General features: G+C 42.8%; 1 protein-coding gene and 1 non-coding gene across 3 annotated transcripts in view; one reads left to right on the forward strand and one right to left on the reverse strand.

Annotated features, from left to right (window-relative positions):
- LOC126466493 (alpha-mannosidase 2) overlaps nucleotides 1–23,315 on the forward strand; it is a 201,713-nt gene that overhangs the window by 144,569 nt on the left and 33,829 nt on the right. For both annotated transcript variants that reach the window (XR_007585984.1, XM_050096391.1), the window contains exons 13-15: nucleotides 16,278–16,472; nucleotides 16,565–16,731; nucleotides 17,191–17,403. Coding sequence is in view for 1 of the 2 variants with exons in the window: in XM_050096391.1 (XP_049952348.1) it covers nucleotides 16,278–16,472; nucleotides 16,565–16,731; nucleotides 17,191–17,403 (575 nt within the window). In the remaining variant the exon portion in view is untranslated. The remainder of the gene's footprint in view (nucleotides 1–16,277; nucleotides 16,473–16,564; nucleotides 16,732–17,190; nucleotides 17,404–23,315) is intronic.
- Nucleotides 796–870, reverse strand: Trnal-uaa (transfer RNA leucine (anticodon UAA)). Its single transcript has one exon. It is a non-coding gene; the product is annotated as a tRNA-Leu (tRNA).

Below are 23,315 nucleotides of genomic sequence, written 5' to 3' on the forward strand. Positions count from 1 at the left end.
GTGATAACAAAAATAAGCTTCCCTCATCGCATTAACAGGTGCATGGGCGGAAGTGTCCATGTCGATATTGTGATCATTGTACTGTAAGCAGAGGTGTGAGCTTGAAATAGTACTGAGCTGGCATGGGGGGTGGTGTTGGTTGTCTTGAGATGGAAGCCACCAAGCTGGTTGGAGTATTGTATGAACATGGCTCCACGGGCAACCACTGGATATTTTTTGTCCCTAGGTAGCTGGTATCCATCCTGGGATCTGCCTTAAAGTGCGTGCCCGAACTTATGAGGCTATCAGGGTCGATGGTTGGGCTACCATGGGTATATTGTAGCCCTCAGATGGTCCCAGGGGGTCTGGTGTTGGCAGCTGTGTGGCAGTTCTGCTGAAGTGTGACCCCTTTTGTCTGTGTGGTCCTGTAGGAGGCCAAGAACTGGGTCAGGACCTTGGTATTTGGTGCAACTGACAGCATATTCCATATCTGCACCTTACAAGGTGTAGATGAACCAATAGGCTCCGCCATTGGAGGCTGGGTGGAATAGTGCTGTTGTCAGGTGCCTTATGCTTCTCCGAGAGCAGAAATCCTGAAACATACCAGATGAAATTTGTAGGGCATTGTCCAGAATATTGTAACTGGCATTTCTTCAATGGCTAATATTTTCTGCAAGATGCTTATTGTCTCCCTTGCTGTGTTATATGACATTCAAGCTGTGTAAGAAAACTTAGAAAATGAAATTACAGTGAAATCCAGGCCTTTGTAGCTGCTTCAAGGCATTGATAAATATCAACAGGGGCAGTGAAAATGTGTGCCCTGACCGGGACTCGAACCCGGGATCTCCTGCTTTTATGGCAGATGCTCTATCTGACTGAGCCATCGAGGACACAGAGGACAGTGTGACTACAGGGACTTCTCTCTGCCAAGCTTCCCATGAGACCCACATGTAAGCAGGAGATCCTGGATTTGAATCCCTATTGGGGCACACATTTTCAACTGTCCCCATTGATATTTACCAACGCCTGTAAGCAGCTACAAAGGTCTGGATTTCACTGTAATTTCATTCTTCGAGAGCTTCAAGGTCACCAATGGTGTCTGTTTTTTCAGACACGATCTTCACTTACAAAATGAGTCTATGACTACGAGTCACATCTTTCCAAAGAAGGGACTGGTTAAGTCCACCTGAATGCTACACCATGGTCAGTCCTGGAACTGCAGGCTGTCCTCTTCATGTTCTGTGTGATGCCAGGCCAAAAGGTGTGCTGCTTTGTGAGCACCTTCATGCATGCCATCCCCCGTGGTCAGGGTGTGGGAAGTTTATGACATGGTGATACAGTGGCAGAGGTTGATCACACAACAGTCACTGTTGTATATGCTGTACCACCTGGATCCTGTTTTTTGGTGAAAATATTTGCAGAGTTCCGGAAGGGAATGGCATAGGAGACATTCTGACCAACTGTGACAAACATATTTCATAACTTGTTTAACAAAAAAGTCCTCAGCTATCCTGTGCAGTTACAGAAGGCGTATTAGGACTCTTGTAGGTGGTCGGGTAAGATGTCATCTGTTCCAAAGCACAGTGTTTCACAAGAGTCTGGTGCGGCCCATGATTCTTTAGGTAGTGTAGATAGAGCATCAGCAGTAGCATGTTGTGCTATCTGCCCATAGTGAATTGAGTAAATGTTGTTCTTGAGGAAGAGGGCCCAGCATTTTAGTCATTGTGTATTTTTTCTGGAAGGCAGTTCTTAGGACTGAATAAGGAAATGAAGTTAATGTTCTGTTATAGGTGAAGTACGGTGCCGTAAAGAAATGGTCAGAAATTTTAGGTGCCAAATATAATAGCCAGTGCTTCTTTTCTGATTTGTAAGTAATTTATGTCGGCCGAAGTGAGTGTTTTAGAAGTGTATGTGATAGGTTTTCTGTAAACATAATTACTTTTGTGTAAAAGAATGGCCCTGGCGCCATGTTAGATGCATCAATGCCCATGATAAGGCATTGTAATGGGTCATAGGCTGCCAGACTGTAGGTAATGTTGAGACTGACAATTCATGTTTTCCAACTTTCTTGTGTAGAGTCCGGTGATCTCGGCAGCATTTGGTATAAATTTAGCATAATAAGATGATAGATTTCTTCAGCTTTTGTCATTATCGTAGATAAAGTTGAGACCTATATGTCTCAAAGAAAATTTAATTCCATCAGATCTATAGATCACATAATAATTTATTTTGCTGAGAAATGACTGATGATCTGTGAAGTTCATAAGCACTTGGGTTTCTTCTATGGCTTCCATGTATGTTAAGTTGATCAATGTCCTGTATGACTTGATCTTGAAAGAATTCACACTACAGTCCATTTTGTTGTATTGTGTGAAATAGTAGTTTTAAGTTAACAAGATTTTGTAGCACCACTTATTAAAATATCATCCAGGTAACTGACTATGTTCAGAGTCTTTTGACTCACTGCCAGCACACTGGATGGCATTAGGCAGCAACTTGCTACAATTCAGTGAAATTATGAAATTGTCAAAGTTGCACAGAAGTTTGTTTTTATTTAAATGATTACCAACTTCTGATCTTAGTCCATTATCAAGCCATCCTAATGCTACCACAATGTCTGTGTGCTTGCCACATTGCCTGTGTGAGTGGGTTAGTGCAAGGTACTATTTGCATATGACAGTTCAATTTTGGATGTGCGGGGTGGGGGTGGGGGTGAGGGGAAGACAGCACTGGAGTGTCGTGTGCAAATATTACCTTACACTTAGCCACTCACACAAGCAACGGGGCCTGTATACATGCATAATGGTAGCACTTATATGAGTTGCTTGGTAATGGAGTAAAGTCCTAAACTGGTTGTCATTTAAATAAAAACAAACTTCTATCCAACTTTAATGGTTATGTAATTTCATTCAATCTTTTGAATTGACTTTTCCAGGAAAAGGTGGAAAATCACTGTTACACTAGAAGTTCTGAAAATCAGTCTGATATACCTGTACAGAGCAGTAATTGTATATAAGCCTTGGATGGATCAGTTTTAGATAAGTACAGCTCACCGGATAGCCATGACATGAACTTTTCTTACCTATGACTGGAGTAGATGTCAATCTGTTATAGTGCATTTATAGTTGATTTAAAGTGACCACAAGTATATAGGGAGCTATTTAGTTTTCATAATACTATCAGTAGTATTTTCCATTGACAGGATGTGATAGTTGTGAGGAGGTCTTGTTGCAACAGACGATATAATTAGGATTTAATGTCATCTCACAATGCTACTGCTGCTGGCATAGCTCTCTAAAATAATGAGATGCCACAGAAGACTTTAGCAGAATGTGAGCTCCATAATTATTTGCACCTTCTAAGCCTGCTGGAGATAGGTCTGAAAATTGAGTGCATAGTGATTCAAGATCATTGAATGTTATAACTGCTGAAACACTGTTGATGTCATCTACTGTTTTAAAACTAAAAGATAAAAAAGTGTCCATCCCAAAAATATTTTGTGCCTGACAGATGGCACAACTAAGAATTTAATTGGATAGCTGACTTTCTTGTGTAACACCAGCATTGTTCTTTTACTGTGCATGAGTATGCAGTGTTTGCTGTAGATTGTACTCTTTTTGATCTATGCTGAAGAGATGGCAGACCCATTAGAGCCTAGGCTTCCTTCATTTATATCAGAAACGGAACCAATGTCAACAGAAAATTTTACTAATTTGTTGTTGACTGTTAGTGGACAGTCAAATACTGCAACTGTGGCTGTAACATGTTTACACTGTTGCTGCATTGTGGGTGCAATGTGGTGCTGCTTTTGCAAACCTGCAACCCCTGTCCTTGTTTGCAATAATGTGCACAGTGTGTTTCCCTGTCAGGGCACTGAGTGGGGCATGTATTTGCTCTCGTTGTTGTGCCTACAGTTTTATTTATTGTCACAATTGTTGCTTTTGTTGTTCTTATTGTTGGGTCTGCTGTCACATTTGAAGTTGCAGGCATTGCAGCCATCCTCACACTCACACTGAATTCGAGCCCTTGTCACCTATATTACACCTGTAGTACTGTGTGACACTCTTTATTACACAGAAAATATGGATACACTATTATTGCTTCATGATTCCAGTCTGCATTGGTTATTGTAATTTGTAGAATACACAAAGAGAATAATCCAAATAGTCCAGGGTCTGGCCACTACATCGATATCCATGGAGCAACAATCTAACTTGATTCAACAGAAGGCCAGTAAACAGCCAGGTTATGGAAGTACAGTCTAAGCAAGATAGAGACTTTAACACAGCATGATTCTAAGTGTATTAAGTGGCCTGGTGACTGGGTTTTATCTCTGGCTTCATGTCAGTGGCCAGCTCCATTTGATGGCTCGCTGGTGCCCCTAACAGGCCACCAGCAGAGTCGTTGGTAGCAGACATTGTAGGGTATTGACCTTGCTATTGGATGCCAGACGTATAACACAAATGATTTCCTCACAGCAACTCATGGCTGGGCAACATTAAATCTAAACCTACACTTGTGGAGAGCTCCTGAGGGCCCTTTATTGTCACCAATTTAACTTGCCGAATTATAGGCCGTATTTCTCTGTTTTTCTATGACCTCGCACTTGATGTGTGGCGTAGTTGTGTTCTAGACTGAACAAATACAATGGGAATGATGGGCCAGCAAATTCAGTGTGCAGTGATCTGACTGCATTTTGTTACAAGACTGTGTCCACTCTTCCACCGTCAATCACACATACAGTGAATGTGCTGCATCTCCCACACCACACAACAGTGTGCCCTGTATCTGCCACAGTTAGCTCTCCTTTCTTCCCCCCACTGCAGCGTCCCAACAAAACGTGATTTGCCATGGTAGAATTTGATGCAACATTTCAGGCAGGCACAGCACGGCCATCAGAAAGCATATGGGCATCACTACTGCACTTGATGCCAAAGAAGCTAGTTGGCTGCCAGCTGTGCACTAATTATAGAACACCGAATAATTTTGCAATTCTTAATCACTACCTGGTGCAATACCTTCTAGCTTTTACATATAATCTTTCTTTTTGAATTTTTTTTTCTCCCCCCCTGCTGTAACTTGTGTGGGGGTACAACGAAATCCCGGTAGTCCCATAGGACATAACAGCTATAACAACACCATGTGGACTACCTGAATGCCTTACATGTCTTGTGAGCTGTGCAATGCTGTGCACCCACACATTCCAAAGGTGTATTGAAGAAGTGCTAAGGAGCCTAGATCTAAGTTATACCCACATTAGTGATGTGCTGCTTTCACCAGAAGAACACAACCATCATCTTTGAGAAGTGTCCCCCAGTTGGCCTGAGTATGGAATACTACTAAATCCCAACAAACACACAATCAGTGCTGCAAAAGTGTCATCCATTGAATTCAAGAAATTTGCCACCAACATATGCCCATCTCCATTTGGTGAGGTCACCCTGAGAATTTATCTAGTCCCAGTGACAGTGTGGGAAATGTGTCGATACCTAGGTGTGAAAAACTTCTATCGCTGCTTTATACCTCACACTGTCGGAGTCCAGGCGCCACTCCCAGCTGGCCCCTCAGTGTGTGGTTCCACTTGTCTCAAGTAGAATAACAATCTACATGTGGTGTGGAAAGCATGCCATGCAAGCCTTTCATGGGTTACCCTATTCAGACATCCTTTTGCTAGTACTGCCTTAGCAATGTTTCAGCCCATTCTGTGGCTGCAATTGTGCTGTAGCACCTCATAAAGCTGAGTGCTCTTGGCCACCAATCTACTCAGAGCTCCAGGTTGCCTATTGAGGCCGTAAAATATTTCAGGTTTGTGGATTGAACAGGGTGTTCACACCCCAGGACAAACGGGAAAAGCCCAGGAATTTTTTCATCCAGGAGGAAACTGGGAAAAACCTGTGAATTTTTCGGAATTCTAGGAATTTTTCATTGTTTTACTTTTCAGTTAAATTTCTGTAAGTTTGACTGGTAAGAACTGATACTCTGACAAAATATATTACTGTATCCTGCTACTGCAGAATGATACTGCAGCAAGAAAACATAAACAAGAAGGGGGGGGGGGGGGAACCACAACATAACTTGAGCTGCAAAGGAAATGTGCCACTTACAACAACAAAACACCATGCACACACAAGCATCTGTCAACAGTAAAATGTGTCCAAGACCTTAGGACAAAGACTACGCAGTATACTTCGTAACAACAAGCTGCCGCTGATGAATGTGATGTCACAACTGTTTACATTAGTTTCAATTGAACAGTTGCCATTGAGCTCACACATGCGCAGTTGAGTTGCATATGAGCAGTACCCTCTATCGCTTCTGGGTACTTGAAGTGTGGTGTTAGTTGTATCAGCAGTAGCAGCAAGCAGTGAGATGCTAATCAGAAAAAAATTTCTGATGCGCCCAAGCTGCCAGATTCGCACACGTGCAAGGCAATCAGTGTGTTTGTGGCTTGGGGGGATAGTCTCCATGTGACCCATATTTACATTTAGTGATTTTGCTGTTTCCTCTTCATTTACAGCTCCCACGTTAAATGAAAACAATGGCTGGGAGCTATCAGGTGAATTAAAATACGATCACATAATTATGGAAGGCTAAAACATATTATTAGTTTGTTTTCTGATTTTATTTTATTTCCACATTTTTGGCAGTCAAGCATCAGTCGGCTTGCAGAACAATGAAACTATTTTTGTCAGTTTGATAAGGAAATTTGGCCTTTATTAATATTTTCCACTGAGGCAGTCAATTATTTAAAACAAAGTGTTTCATTCCACAGTATTGGCTAGTTCCAAATGTTCACTGAATTTCAAGTGTATGTTTTCATCTTCTGTCACACATGTCAGTAAGCCATAATAAAGAACCAAACATGAGGTAGTACAGTACTGGTACTCAAAGAAAATTTACTTCCTGAAAACCAAATTAAAAAGCTTAATATCAGGTTGGGGCCTACTTCATTGTGAATCTGGTCATACGAATGTGCACTTCAAGCCAAATTATGTGTTTTAGTATGGTTTACAAAATTCCAATGCTCTTGGAGTATCTTCTGGTGTCCTGTTTCTTTTATGGTGTAATGTAGGATATCTTAATGCTTTATGCGTATAAATATACGGGCTTCCTGTTTCATCATAGCTGCACACATGCCTGCTTTTTGGCGCTTTCTGGCAACTGTTGAAACAAACCTATTCCCACCCGCACTCAGGAAAATATTGTGAGTGGTTGTTTGAAAAGCGCTACTTTCAAAGTAAATTACCTTTTACACAAGATGAACTATGTTTCGGGTTGTGAGAATTTCTTAAATCACAGGCTGTTTGACTCTCGTTTCAAACTTAACACTTTGAGGACCAGACACTTAGAAGAATTTTGGGCCGAGAAGACCAGACATTTAGGTCATTATTTTAAATTTTACTGGAACACATATGTGATATATCTTAAAGTGTAACACACACAAAAAAGACCAATATTACATGTGAAAGCTTAGCTTCTCTTATAGCATATGAATCTTCGAGACCAAGATTATATGCGAAAGCTTAGCTTTTCTTATAGCTACACTATACATATTAATTCAAACCATTAACTTTTCCTATTTGCGTTTTCACGCTACTTAATAGTGATGTTGGCACTGCCTCTGAATATCTGTAGTCATCAGCTGTCAAGATCACGTGACATGAGCAATGATTGGCTTAGAAAAGTGCATCGCAATCTCTATTTCAATGCTTCAGAAACTAGAGTGCTGTGTTTGGTGGAATTCTGATTTTCACTTTTATAATACGAAGATATGCAGCATACATATTGCCACACATCAAAGAGCTTTCCAAAACTTTTTTTTCTGGATTCCTTTTGTTAAAGTGCTGGGAAGTTCTACACTAGTGTATAGAATGTTAATCTTTCAAAGGACTGATAAGTTTTACAGTTTTGAGGGAATGTATACTGTCACTTAACATGGAGAAAGTGTGTTTTCGCTCCAGAAAAACTATATTTTTTGATTGGGACATCCGGGAAAAATCTGGGAATTTCTTTTCCTTGTCATTGTATACACCCTGTTGAAGGCCACATCTTCACAATGTATACTGACTATTAGCCCACTGATGTGTTCGCACTTTCCCAGCCCTAGATCAGCTATGTGCCATTTCAACTTAATGCCCTCAATTTCATTGCCTAGGTCTTGACTTGACATTTGATCCATCAGTGACATTGAAAATGTGTGTACTTACACTCTGTTCAGAGTCTGTGCCAAATCTCAGGCAATATATTGAAATGAGATGGCAGTGTCACAGAAGGACACAGAACTGAAGGACCTGCTGCCTTGAACATTAGGCCTCCAATTGCGGCATGTGCCACTGCCAGGTATCAGTGCAACAATGTATTGCGTCTTAAGCCACAGGCTGGATGTAGCCATATGTACCTACATCACTTCGCTGCTGTCCTTGCATGGACTAAGTCATTCAGGTATCCACCCTACAATACCAAAATGTTTTATATGGTCTGACACAAAAAGACTGCTTGTCATGGACCAAGAAATGCGTCCCCTGCCAGAAGTGCAATCTCACATGCCATGTACAGGCACTGCTCAGAAACTTTGTTACTCCCATTGCATGTTTTATTTTAAGACCTTGCGAGGCCTTAAACTTCCAACCTGGGGAACCCACAACATTGGGATGGGCTTTACTGAGTGCTACTACGACTACGACTATAACTACAACAACAACAACTACTACTACTACTACTACTACTACTACTGCTAGCACTACTACTGCTACTACCACCACTACCACTACCACCACCTGTGGTAAGAATGCCATTGTACACCTATGTGCTGATTTGGCCAGATAATTTTTGTAATTATGTATAAAATTATGCAAAACTGTGTTTGCTACCATATACAGACTATGTAGATTTGCAGCTCATACTGAGAACGAATGCCTTGAATTCTCCAAAATCAGCACTTGAGCTCTTTCAGTGACTTCAGTGGTCTTCACGACATCTAGCAAGTGATGCTTCCTCAGTGGTGCAGTCGAATCTCTGTTTGACTTTTCTGAAGCTCAATACTTCTTCACAACTTCATAAACTGTCGATTTTTTATATTTAAAGAAGCAAATTGCATCTGCAGCTTAGCCCCCCCAGTGTGAATGCCTTCGGCAGTCATGGCTCTCTCGTCATACTCTGAATTTTGTTTCAAAATCTTAGCCATCTTGTGATTATAACTGATCACTAGAAACAGTTGGCAGTGCAGAGTGTCAACAATGACCTCTGGCAGTGGAGTAATGAGAAAGGAAATCTATAGATTTACCTGGATTTTGTATTCTTCAGGTATGGTATCACTTTCAGGTCAGTTGTAACATGAATAAATTGTATCATTGCAGCATCAGAAAGTGAAACAACTGGGAAATGAAGCAAAGTGGTACTTACATCTTATAGACTTCGTATTAGTTTTTCTGGCACCTGTCTGATGATGGCAGGGACCCTCATATTAAGGACCACTCAGAGCATAATACATGACGTATCATCTGCAAGTCAGAAATGGTTGGGTTCAGTCCTGAATAATTCACAAAGTGCATGCCTTATGTGATATTAGACATAACGTATGTTACCAAAGTACAGGAGACTATTGTGTTAGTGACTCAGTACCATGGAGTCTTCAAAGAAATACTGAGCCATATCATTTCAATAATTGTTATGGTTTCTTAGGAGCAAATTAGTGTTGTTTGGTACAAGCAGACAGACCTCTGTGCAAGAAATAATCCATTACATATATACGGCACACAAGTGACGGCTAGGTCAATGTTTGGTGTTTTTTCAGTGTGTTGATTACTGATTACTTGTTTACTTCCCTTCGTTTATTCTCATGAACTTCCTAGAAGAGAATTTCTGTTAGCTAGAATGCACATTACTGCTGTTTGCTGCCAGATTAGTTCCTGTTTTCTTTTACTGTGTATAACTTTTAAACTTAATTTAGAACAAAGTCACTTGGAGTTTGTTTATGAGTTTTATTAAAATATGAGCATTCGTCAGTCTTCTTGTGCTTATTTTTATTGAGAGCTGTGTAGTATGAATGAAATTTAAATTACTTTGTCTAAATTCTGTCATAAATGGGAAATGAAACATCTTGTCTTTGTTTTCTGAACAGCTTTGTAATATTTAAAACTGTATACTATGCTAAAATCGAGATCACTAATATCCTATAAAACGTTGGCCTTCATATTGTACACAGACTTAGGACAAAATTAATCATCATAAAATTTGTGCTTCTCTCTAAACAATTTACTATGAAAGTTAGTTTATTATTAAATGTTTGAAAATCATTATTTGTTATCCTTGGTTTTTGTTGTGGACTTCAGTCTAAAGACTGGTTTGATGCAGCTCTTTGCACTATTAGGTCCATCATGAAAATAGGGACCTCAAGGTCATCTCACTGTTCTACAGCATTGCCAGTTAGTGGTAATTTCAGCTGTTTGTAAAACTCCTGAAAAAATGCGAGACAAATCTATTTCTTGTCCAAAAAAATACGAGACATATCTATTTTTAGTCTAGAATATGATGAAGTACTTTCCAACAGAAAATTCTTGCAAGCAGCTAAGAAAAAGAATAAAAACTAAAAGTTACAAGAATTTTGAAGAAAAATATTATTTTATTTCAACTTGTGGGGAAACAGAGCTACTGACATATTTGGACTGAAAATAATATATGAACATTTTTAAAGTTTGTAGATGATTATTATACCTATTATATAATGAAAATGTAAAAGTATTCCAAGATAAAAAATAAAACACTGTAAGACGTGTGAAATACACTTATGTATTGAAAAGTGTTGTCACTGACAAATTTGTGTTCTTTGGACCTTTCAGCGAGAAAGTTGTTAAGGAAACTATGAATTAATTTTGGTAACATCTGAGACATCATTTGCGAGAGACTCCATGTGTAACAGCATACGAGTATTTGTGTGCTGCCACCAGGATTTCAGTTCTGATGGCTTGCCTTGATAGGACAGAGAATATTCCCTATCTCCCAAAAATTTATTTGCAGCCCTTACTGACTCTTTGTCACTGCACACCCCCTCTGCAGGTTCGGGTATTAGAATAGGCCCGAGGTATTCCTGCCTATCATAAGATGCGACTTAAAGGAGTCTCATGTTTTGGCCTTTATGTGATGGTCCCCTGTGGGGTTTGACCACCATTCTTCTTAATTTTCCTGAAGCGTGAGCCAATTGGGGAAGGGCACCTTAAATGGTGCATCGTGTCCATTGTGCGCTGAGACGTTTAGCATCCTTCGTCGACATGGATCTGCACTTCCACTCATTCTCGGACTGGTTGGCAAGATCACCCTTCTGGGTGCGTTTTCCTCCTTCCACTGTGCAGTATCGTTTTCTGCGTTGACGGTGATAATGGACTTGTTTACTTGTTTGCACCTGATATCCAGCATGGTAGCCAGTCCGTTGTGGTGGGGCCACCGTGTACCCTGTTGGTTGGAGCCCCCTGACCACACAGGGGTCGCTCTGTTAATGCCTGCACCATTAACTCCCCATGTATACCAAGGAGTAGATGTCCGTCACCCTGGGGAATCGGGACTCCCATCCTGCCAGATGGCCTTTGCTGCGGCTGGGTGGTGCCTGTGGGGAGGGCCCCTGGTCAGAGAGGGTGGCATCAGGGTGGATGATACGCTACGAACTGTAGTACGTCATCTCTTACTGGTAGTCAACCACCAGCAGTTGCTGAGCGTTCAAGGACTCAATTCAGTGCATAGAAGTATGACCCCAAATCATTCCCCTCCCTGGCTACTCCATGGGAGGAATGCCAGGCTAAGGATGGCAGTGAACCATATTCATCCCGGCACCTAGTATGTACGAGAGCTGATGGGGAATCCTTTGTGTTGATGAAGCCTCAGCTTTCTGTAGAGCATTTAGAGGACAAGTTTGGGGAGGTGGAGGGATTGTCCAAAATGCGATCAGGGTCAGTCTTGATAAAAACAGCGTCCTCTGCCCAGTCACGGACATTACTCGCTTGTGACAAGCTGGAGGATGTTTCTTTTGCTGTCACGCCCCATAAGAGCTTAAATATGGTCCAGGGTATTATATTCCACAGAACCCTCTTTTGCAGTCTGATGACGAGCTGCATGCCAATTTAGAGTGGTGAGGTGTTCATTTCCCCCTTCTTGTCCATAGGGGTCCGAATGATAATCAGGTTGCCACCGGTGCCTTCATCTTGACCTTCGAGGGTGATGATCTACCGCTGTGTTGTCAAGCCATATATCCCTCCCCTGATGCATTGCTTTTAAATGCTGGAAGTTCAGGCATATGTCTTCCTACTGCACTTCCAGTGCCTTCCATCTGTGTCAACTGTGGAGAGCACCATTCACCTTGCTCACCGAACTGCAGGATTCTCCAGAAAGAACGGAAAATCATGGAATACAAGACCCTGGACCGACTAACCTACACTGAGGCTAAGAGGAAGTTTGACCACCTACATCCTGTGCCTATGACATCTTCTTATGCCACCGCTATGAGAACAGTTATTGCCCCATCAGTTCCGCCAATTCCAGTCGGCTCTGGTGGGCACTTCCCTCCCTGTTGTTCCTGCTCCACCTTCTTTGGGAGCAACACCCTGCCAAACCATCAGGGACATCAGTCCCACGTTCTCAGCCAGAGAAGCGTAAGTCTTCTTCAGCTCCTCTTACTAGGAAGGGTTCCCTAGGGACACTCCCTTCCCAGGTTCCTACCAGTGGTAAAGCGGACACCCACCAGTGGCTGAAGCACCCACAGGTAGTAGGTCATAGGGCTTCACAGTCCTCCTCAGTCCCTGAGACTGAATCAGTGAAGCCCTCCCAGCTGGAAAAACCCAAGGAGCAGAAAGAGAAACCAAAAAGAAAAAGACCCCCAAGAACCAACGCACTACAGTGGCACCCACTCCACTGCTATATACAAGCTCTGTGTCTGAGTGTGAAGTGGAGATTCTGGCGTCCACCGAGGACCTAGATCTCACTTGGCCCTCGGACACAATGTGTGTTGATCACACTGGTACTCAGTCGGTGGCAGCAGGTGTCCCTGAGGCGTAGACTGCCTCGTTGAGTGTTTCATGCCTTCCCAGTCTCACAATAACATCATCCTCCAGTGGAATTGCAATGGTTTTTTCCACCACCTGGCTGAGCTACGGTAACTGTTAGCTTCACAGCTGATTTGTGCATTGCCCCCCCCCCCCCCCCCCGCCCCGCCCCGCACCCCACCCCTCCCTCCCATGAAACCTGGATCCCGGCAATGCAGATATTACAAGAACCATAGTGACTATAATAGAGTGCCATGTGGAGTTTGTGTCTATGTCCTGAAGTCAGTATGTAGTAAATCTGTGCCCCTTCAAACTCCTCTTGAAGCTCTTTCTGTCAGGATAGGGACAATGCAGGCGTATTGGCTGCACTGATTCAACAAGTCCCTAAACCCTCCCTGCTTTTGGGAGATTTTAACGCTCGTAACCCTTTGTGGGGTGGTACCGTGCTTACTGGCTGAGGTAGAGATGTCGAAACTACTTTCTCAACTTGACCTCTGCCTTTTAAATACTGGAGACCCCACACATTTCAGTATGGCTCATGGCACTTTCTCGGCCATTGCTTTATCCCTCTGCAGCCCAAGAGTCTCCCATCTGTCCACTGGAGAGCCCACGATGACTTGTGTGGTAGTGACCACTTTCCCATCTTCCTGTCACTCCCCCAGCACCATTCCCTGGGACATCTACCAAGATGGGCATTAAACAAGGCAGACTGGGAAGCTTTCACGTATGCTGTCACCATTAAAGAGTGTCGGCGAGCTCTACAGCTATATAAGTGGCACCCTTCTCTCGAGCACCTAATAGCTTTTAAACGGCTCCGTGCCTGCATTTGCCAGCTTATAAAAAGATGACAACAGGATTGTTGGGAGAGGTATGTCTCGACCATTGGGTGCTATACGCCACCTTCCCAAGTCTGGATGAAGGTCAGACGTGTTTTTGGGCACCACACCCTGACAAGTGTCACTGGCATTAACATCAATGGCGTGTTATCTACTGACGCAAATGCAATGGCCGAGCACCTTGCTGAGCACTATGCTCGAGCCTCCATGTCAGACAATTACCACCCAGCGTTTTGCCCCCTCAAATGGCAGATGGAAGGGAAAGTCATCTTCTCGTTCACTACATGCCACAGTGAATCCTATAACTCCCCATTTACAGAGTGGGAGCTCCTCAGTGCTCTCGCACATTGCCCCGACACAGCTCCTGGGCCAGATCGGATCCACAGTCAGTTGATTAAACATCTTTCATCCAGCTACAAGTGACATCTGTTCGTCATCTTCTACTAGATCTGCTGTGGTGGCATCTGTCCATCACAATGACATGAGAGCACCATTATTCTAGTGCTCAGACCTGGTAAAAACCAACTTGATGTGGATAGCTATTGGCCCATCACTCTCACCAATGTTCTTTCTAAACTGCTAGAATGTAAGGTGTGTCGGCGGTTGGTTTGGGTCCTGGAGTCATGTGACCTACTGGCTCCATGCCAGGGTTGCCTCCACCAAGGTCGCTCTACCACTGATAATGTTGTGTCCCTTGAGTCTGCCATCCAAACTGCCTTTTCCAGGCACCAACACCTGGTTGCCTTCTTCTTTGATGTACAGAAAGTGTATGACACAACCTGGCGACATCATATGCTTGCCACTTTATATGAGTGGGGTCTTCGGGGCCCCCTCCTGATTTTAATCCAAAACTTCCTGTTGCTCCATAATTTCTGTGTCCAAGTTGGTGCCTCCCATAGTTCCCTCCATATCCAGGAGAATGGAGTCCCATAGGGCTCTGTATTGAGTGTTTCTCTATTTTTAGTGACCGTAAACGGCCTAGCAGCTGCTGTAGGGCCGTCGGTCTCACCTTCTCTGTATGCAGATGACTTCTGCATTTCGTACTGTTCCTCCAGTAGTAGTGTTGATGCAGCGTCTACAGGGAGCCATTCACAAGGTGCAGCCATGGCTTCCAGTTTTCAGCCGCAAAGTCGTGTGTCATGTACTTCCATCGGCATCGTACTCCTCATCCGGGACCAGAACTTTACCTTAATGATGATCCACTCACGGTACTGGAGATATATCGATTCTTAGGACTGGTTTTCAGTGCTTGATTGATTTGGCTTTCTCATCTTCCTCAGCTTAAGCGGCAGCACCTGAATGCCCTCCGGGGCCTCCGCTGCCTGAGCAACACCAACTGGGGAGCAGATCACTCTATGCTGCTGCAGCTCTACAGAGCCCTTGTTCAATCCCACCTTGCTTATGGGAGTGTGGCTTTTGGTTTGGCGGCACCCTCAGCATTGCATCTACTTGACCCAGTGTTCCACTGCAGAGTTCGACTAGTGACAGGAGCTTTTAGGATGAGTCTGGTGACCAGCGTACTGACAGAGGCTGGAATTCCTCAATTACCATGTCCTTTTCCCAACCATGGCTGTTCAACTCCCGCATCGGCAGCCAATGTCGTGGCCTATGACTGCACTTCATGTCTAGTCCCTTCTGTCTGAACTGGAGTTCTTCCCTTTACCACCTCTACTCAAGGTCCATTCATGTACACCTCAATGGTGTAAACCTAGGCTGAAGCTTCGCCTGGACCTTTCCCATGCCCCTAAGGACTCAGTCAACTTTGCGGCTCTCCGCTGTCACTTCCTGTCGATTCTTGACATGTACCAGGGCCATGAAGTGGTTTACACCGACAGCTCGATGGCTGATGGTCACATTGGTTTCGCATATGTTTATGGAGGACATATTGACCAGCACTCCTTGGCTGATGGCTGCAGTGTTTTCACGGCAGAGCTGGTGGCCATATCTTGTGCTCTTCAGCACATCCGCTCATGCCCTGGCGAGTCGTTTCTTGTCTGTAATGACTCCTTGAGCAGCCTACAAGCTGCAATGAAGCAATGAGACAGGTGAATCACAATGCTTAGTGCTGACACACTTCAGGGTGTTGGTGTGACCTTGAGGTGTCTAATTTCGTGAAAGCCACTCTATTCCATCTTCTGCAAATTTCTTCATTTGTAGTCCGTAGAATATAAATTTTATAATTAAAAATTGTCTAGAGTAATATCTTCTGATGACAAGGATAATTTATTGTTGGGGTACATAAATTTTGTAGTACATAGATGACAATTGGTGCACACTATATTTATTTGATGATGTCGTGACAAATTAACTTATACTAATTTTTTAAAAATATAGGGTAATTAAGAAACTTTTTATGTTAGTTTTCAAGATATTGTGATGTAATTTTAGAGTTACTTGCAAAACTTTTAATAAATGCACCTTATATGCGGTATAGGAGACCTATCAGGACGATCCACAATTTACCTATTTTGATTTGGATGATGTTCGGAAACACCACTATAGTCTTCCAGAGAAAACAACTCTAACATTTGGAGATGGTCATGAATACAGAAAAATTGTTATTTTTAATTCTCTGACCTGGAAAAGACGTGAACTTATTACAATACGTGTTTCTACTCCATATGTTAAGGTAATGTGTAGGTTTTTACTTTCCTGATTTTTTTGAAAATAGCGGTTGTGTTTTCAGAATGTGTAGTTATATATAATTTTATGTTTTTGTAGGTAACTCATAACAATGGATCCCAAATAATATGCCAGGTTACTCCAACATTTCTTCAGAATGGAAATATGATTGATTCACATTATGATGTTTCATTCATAGCAGATGTGCCAGCCTTATCTTTGGTTTCGTACTTCATTAATGTTTTACCTTCAGGCACTCAACTCCTGTAAGTAATGAAGTATATTCCAGAGAATGACTTAATTACTGTCTTTGTGAAAATAAGTGTACATTGTTTCATGACATACATTAAAAATTATAGGTTGATTTTATTTGTTTATACGAAACACATGGATTTGAGATAGACCATGTCAATAAAGCTACAGAGAATCACCCAAGAAATGTGCTCACTTATATGTAATTGATTTAACTTTTAACTCAGCACTTGAAATTTATAACAAAAATATTTTGTGAAGTACAAGATTTATTTTGTAAATATTTGTGCACTGTGCATGAAAGATCAAATTCAGCTGAAATAGTTAAAGAAGCTTTTTGTCCTTAAAAAATTCTTAATCTTTTGTACTTTTAAGTATAAAAGGAAAGCAGTGACCAGTTGTGTAAAGTAATCTTATATGAAGATGTAATCCATGATCCAAATTATTAAACTCTTCTCTTTTTTTTATTGCAGTTCAGATTCACTTTCCCAAATAAAGCTTTTGAACACTCCTAATAACTTCCTGAAAGTTGATGGCTTTGAGAATGTTCAGGTTTTTAATGATGCACACGAATTTTCAATAAAAAATAAGTTCTTATCTGCTGCTTTTGGTGTAGATGGACTCCTTAAAGCTATAACAATCAGAAGTTCTGGCATCACTGTTCCTGTCAGTCTAGATTTTGCCAGGTAAGATTCGTAGGTATTATTTTTCAGACTTTTTTCCACCTTAAAATATCTACAGTTTGAATATAAAAGTGAGATTTGTTATTTAGGTATTGTTTTCTGATTTCTTTCTTATATTATTTTAATAAAGGACGTACTAATAATTTTGTACTCTGCTCAATATTAAGAATGGTTTTATATTTAACTTTTGTATGTAGTGGGTGACATTGTTAGTTGGCAGTGAAGTCATGAAAGAAATGTTTGAAGTCTTGAAAGAAACGTGACCAACCACACCTACTGTTTCTGTGCCTGTGTGTGAATGTTTATTATAATTGTATCAAAAGGAACATTCACTTGAGAAAACTATAAAATTATGTGACAGTTGTCAGCCAATATTTACTTACAAGAGGAGAATTTTTTAGTACTGCCAATAGACACAAATAAAGGCACGTAAAACAATCCTAAATTTCAGAACTATTTGTTCTTTACTTTAAGAGGCTAAAAAGGATTGGTATATCAATAGACCCCAAGATGAGAGGGACCCCCTGTTGTGAGAACGAGAGGAGACAAATATGAAGGAGGTGTCTGAGGGAGTAGTACATTGGTAAGCACTGTGTCAACTTCAGTCCAGAGATAATAAAGATAGAATGAAAAGAAAATATGGATTAAATGGAAGAGAAATGAAATGGAGAAGATTAGTCTTTAACGTCCCATCAACAATGAGGCCTTTAGAGATGGAGCACAAGCTCGGATTAGGGAGGGATGTGGAAGGAAATTGGCTGTGCCCTTTCAAAGGAACCATCCCGGCAATTGCCTGAAACGATTTTAGGTAAATCATGGAAAACCCAAATCAGGATGGCCGGACATGGATTTGAACTGTCGTCCTCCCGAATGCGAGTCCAGTGAGCTAATCACTGCGCCATCCCGCTCGGTTAGAAGAAATGAATTGAATAGAACACTTAAGAACCAGAAGGAAGAAGAGACTGGGTGAAGACATTTATATAATATACACTATACGATGAAAAGTATCCAGATATGCTCAGGTAATTGGAATTGACAAGAGGCACATTTGACAGTATGAAAGGAGGTGGGAGTATTGTATTATCAGTAGAGAAGCAGTTATTGTAGAATGGGTCAGTCAGTAGTGCTCAGTGACTTCAAATTTGGGCTATTCATTGGATGTCATTAGCGTAAAAAATCCATCGGGAACATTTTAACCCTTCTAAAGCTACCCAAGTTGATTGTTGGTGATGTAATTGTGAAGTGAAATGTTACGGAACACTCACAAATAAACTAAGATCAGGCACACATTATCAACTGAGAGACAATGGCTATCGAGCATTGCAGAGAGTGATTGTAAAAAAATCATGGATTAGGAGAAGGAATCATCTGTGAGTTCCAAAGGACAACCAGCAGTCCACCTTGCGCTTTGACTGTGCATAGGGAGTTGGAAAGAACAGTGTGCAACGTTCGAGCAGCTCTTCATAAACCATACATTTCTGTAGTCGGTTCTAAGTGAGTCATAAAGTTGTGTAAAGAATGATGCCACTGGACAGTGAATCACTGCAAATGAGTGACTTGATGTGATAAATCATGATATGTCCTGTGACAGTCCAATGATAGGGTTTGGGTTTGCTGAATGCCTGCTCAAAGGTTTCCTGCTATCATGTGCATTGCCAACTGAAGTATGGAGGAGATGGTCTTATGACATGGCTATGTACTTAGTAGTTAGGATTGGTCACCTTATTGCATTTCAGAAAACACTAAATGCAGAAGAATATGAACACATAATACCACATTGTTTACTGTGTAAAGTAGAGGAACAGTTTGGTAATGATGATTGTATCACATGACAGTACAACCTGTCTTAAAGGAGCATCTGAGAGGCAATGGTTTGTGTACAGTAACATTCCTGAAATGAACCAACCTACCCACAGTCCTGACCTGAAGCCAAAAGGCCATCTTTGGGATGATTTAGAACATTGACATCACTACAGATCCCCGTGTCCAACATTATGATCTTCTCTGGTTTCAGCTCTTGAGGAAGAATAGGCTGCCATTCTTCCACAGACATCCAGACACCTCACTGAAAGTGTTGCCAGCAGAGTTGAAGCTGTCAGTAAGGCAGAGGGTGGCCACATTTCATATTAATGTCTAGAAACTTTTGATCAGATAGTGTATATCAGGCCTTTGTACTTAAGTAATGCAGAGAGTATTTCAGTGGTTAGAGAACCCGTGCCCTTCTTCTTTTTCTGCCCTTAAAGAAACAGTGTGTTGAACCATCTCTTTGGCTACGCAGTATGTTAGGATTTATTTCATAATGGTATTTATAACATCAACTGAATTTTATGCCAGTGCGTGGCAGAACATGATAATACAGGGTGCCCAGGCTAGAGGTATGCACAAACAAATGCATGTAACAAAATAACTTGACATTTTATGCTGTTGGGTAAATACTCAATCGACAGAGACATTCTCCACGATATGATCCTCACTATTTATGCTGTTAGGTAAATACTCAATCGACAGAGACATTCTCCACGATATGATCCTCACTGTTTCGTGAACAGTACTGAGACATATGGCACATGTGCACAAATGTTTATGTGCAGCAGGCACAGGTACGCCTGACAGTCAACATGTGGACACCTTAACGAAAGGTGCAGTATGTGCTATGGTTAGCAGAGTTAAAATCTGTTACACCTGTACAGCAGCAGGCAAGAAAAGAATAGAATGTGGATCCTCCCATATTTAAATCCGTTATCAGTGGGACAGAACTTTTACAGTCATGGTAAGTTTGATTTCATATGCTGGAAAACATTGTAAAAGGTATGTGAATGAAGAGACCATAGAATTTGGTGCGCAAAAGCATTTTTCAGAAGCCCACTTAAATCCGTTAGACAAGCTAGTAGGGAGCTGGCCATCCCAGGTATAACGGAGCAAACCATTGCGCGCAAGGTTCTTCAGTTGCGTGCTTACAAGCTCCAACTTTTGCACCACATTAAGCTTGAGGATCACTGCAATTGATGTGATTTTGCAGTTGAAATGTTGCATAGTTTAAACAGAAACAACAACTAACTCGGTGCAATGCTGTTCAGTGATGAATCTACTTTCCATGTCTGTGGAAAAGTTGCCAGATGTAACTGTCAAAGTAGTGGGAAGAAAGACTGCAGGAGAAGTTATGGATGGGACACACCAAAAGTTGATGATTGCGTGATCAGTCTTTTTTTTTTTTTTTTTTTTTTTTAAGGGAGTCTACAGCAACAGTGCACATCTATCTCGACATGTTGGTGAACTAGGCAGTTCCACAGATGCCTCCTAGTGTTATTTTCCAGTGGTATGGTGCCCCTTTCCACTGTCGTGAAGATGTTACTACATTTCTCCATGAGACGTTTCCTGAGCATTGGATCGGAAGGGAGGGTCCCATTGTCTGGCCCTCTTGGTGTCCTGATCTGACTTGCTCAATTTCAGTGCATGGGGGTTTAATTAGGACATTGGTTACAGAACAAAGGTTTGATATGTGGAACATCTGAGATGATGAATCTGCGGTGCAGTAGATGCCATGCTTGTGAACATGTGATGAGTACTGTTTCAGTATCTGTCGAGCTACAAATGGGGTTCACATTTAACTGTACCAACATGCATAAAAATATTTGAGCTCCTGTGTACAATATTGGATAAATAAAAATACACTCCTGGAAACTGAAATAAGAACACCGTGAATTCATTGTCCCAGGAAGGGGAAACTTTATTGATACATTCCTGGGGGCAGATACATCACATGATCACACTGACAGAACCACAGGCACATAGACAACAGGCAACAGAGCATGCACAATGTTGGCACTAGTACAGTGTATATGCACCTTTCGCAGCAATGCAGGCTGCTATTCTCCCATGGAGACGATCGTAGAGATGCTGGATGTAGTCCTGTGGAACGGCTTGCCATGCCCTTTCCACCTGGCGCCTCAGTTGGACCAGCATTCGTGCTGGACGTGCAGACCGCGTGAGACGACGCTTCATCCAGTCCCAAATATGCTCAATGGGGGACAGATCCGGAGATCTTGCTGGCCAGGGTAGTTGACTTACACCTTCTAGAGCATGTTGGGTGGCACGGGATACATGCGGACGTGCATTGTCCTGTTGGAACAGCAAGTTCCCTTGCCGGTCTAGGAATGGTAGAACGATGGGTTCGATGACGGTTTGGATGTACCGTGCACTATTCAGTGTCCCCTCGACGATCACCAGTTGTGTACGGCCAGTGTAGGAGATCGCTCCCCACACCATGATGCCGGGTGTTGGCCCTGTGTGCCTCGGTCGTATGCAGTCCTGATTGTGGCGCTCACCTGCACGGCGCCAAACACGCATACGACCATCATTGGCACCAAGGCAGAAGCGAGTCTCATCGCTGAAGACGACACGTCTCCATTCGTCCCTCCATTCACGCCTGTCGCGACACCACTGGAGGCGGGCTGCACGATGTTGGGGCGTGAGCGGAAGACGGCCTAACGGTGTGCGGGACCGTAGCCCAGCTTCATGGAGACGGTTGCGAATGGTCCTCGCCGATACCCCAGGAGCAACAGTGTCCCTTATTTGCTGGGAAGTGGCGGTGCGGTCCCCTACGGCACTGCGTAGGATCCTACGGTCTTGGCGTGCATCCGTGCGTCGCTGCGGTCCGGTCCCAGGTCGACGGGCACGTGCACCTTCCGCCGACCACTGGCGACAACATCGATGTACTGTGGAGACCTCACGCCCCACGTGTTGAGCAATTCGGCGGTACGTCCACCCGGCCTCCCGCATGCCCACTATACGCCCTCGCTCAAAGTCTGTCAACTGCACATACGGTTCACGTCCACGCTGTCGCGGCATGCTACCAGTGTTAAAGACTGCGATGGAGCTCCGTATGCCACGGCAAACTGGCTGACACTGACGGCGGCGGTGCACAAATGCTGCGCAGCTAGCGCCATTCGACGGCCAACACCGCGGTTCCTGGTGTGTCCGCTGTGCCGTGCGTGTGATCATTGATTGTACAGCCCTCTCGCAGTGTCCAGAGCAAGTATGGTGGGTCTGACAGACCGGTGTCAATGTGTTCTTTTTTCCATTTCCAGGAGTGTATAAATCTTGATCAGTATTGAAAAGTAAACAAATGATATAAGAACGTAGGCTTCCACGGCCGGTGTCATAGTGATTAAAATTCTTCTGGGTATTATGCCGCGTCATTGCTAAAAACTAACAACAATAATAAAATACCTGCACGCGGAGAGCCACCACCACCCAGCTCAAAAGTATTCTGTTCTCCATACGTTAATTGCCTGAGCGATGAAAATAACATTAAAGAAGAATTAAAGGAGCTACAACACACGTTTTGTGCCAACGGCTATGATGACAACATCATAAGAAAGGTAGCTAAAACCAAGGGAGCAGAACACAAGAAGAAGGCAAAGAAGAGAAGCTTCCACTGGTACACTTACCATATGTAAAAGGCGTCAGTGAATGGCTAGGCAACTTTCTCCGCTGACAAGGTTTCAAACCAATTTTTTGAAGCAGTCACAGGATCCACGAAATGATAGGTTCCACCAAGGATGTAATCAACAATCTTAACACTGCAGGTGTTTACGAACGGCAATGTGAGTGCAGAGCTGCCTACATAGGAGAAACAGGGAGACCTGTCAGCGTACGAGTAACAGAACAAGAATGCTATGTACGATTACAACAACATGATAAATCGGTGATAGTGGAACACCACCGTGACTATAGACAATCTATCAGGTTCCAGGAAGCTCGAGTACTGGCGAAAGAATCATGGATGTGAGAACGCAAAATACCGGAGGCGATCGAAATTATCAAGCAGCCTGACAACATTAACAGGGAAGATGGCTTCAAACTCCCGGCGTCCTGGCTGCCGGCCATCCCAGTCCAACGGGCCGCAAGTAGTC

This window comes from Schistocerca serialis, chromosome 1 (assembly GCF_023864345.2).
Source record: "Schistocerca serialis cubense isolate TAMUIC-IGC-003099 chromosome 1, iqSchSeri2.2, whole genome shotgun sequence".
Lineage (NCBI taxonomy): Eukaryota > Metazoa > Arthropoda > Insecta > Orthoptera > Acrididae > Schistocerca > Schistocerca serialis.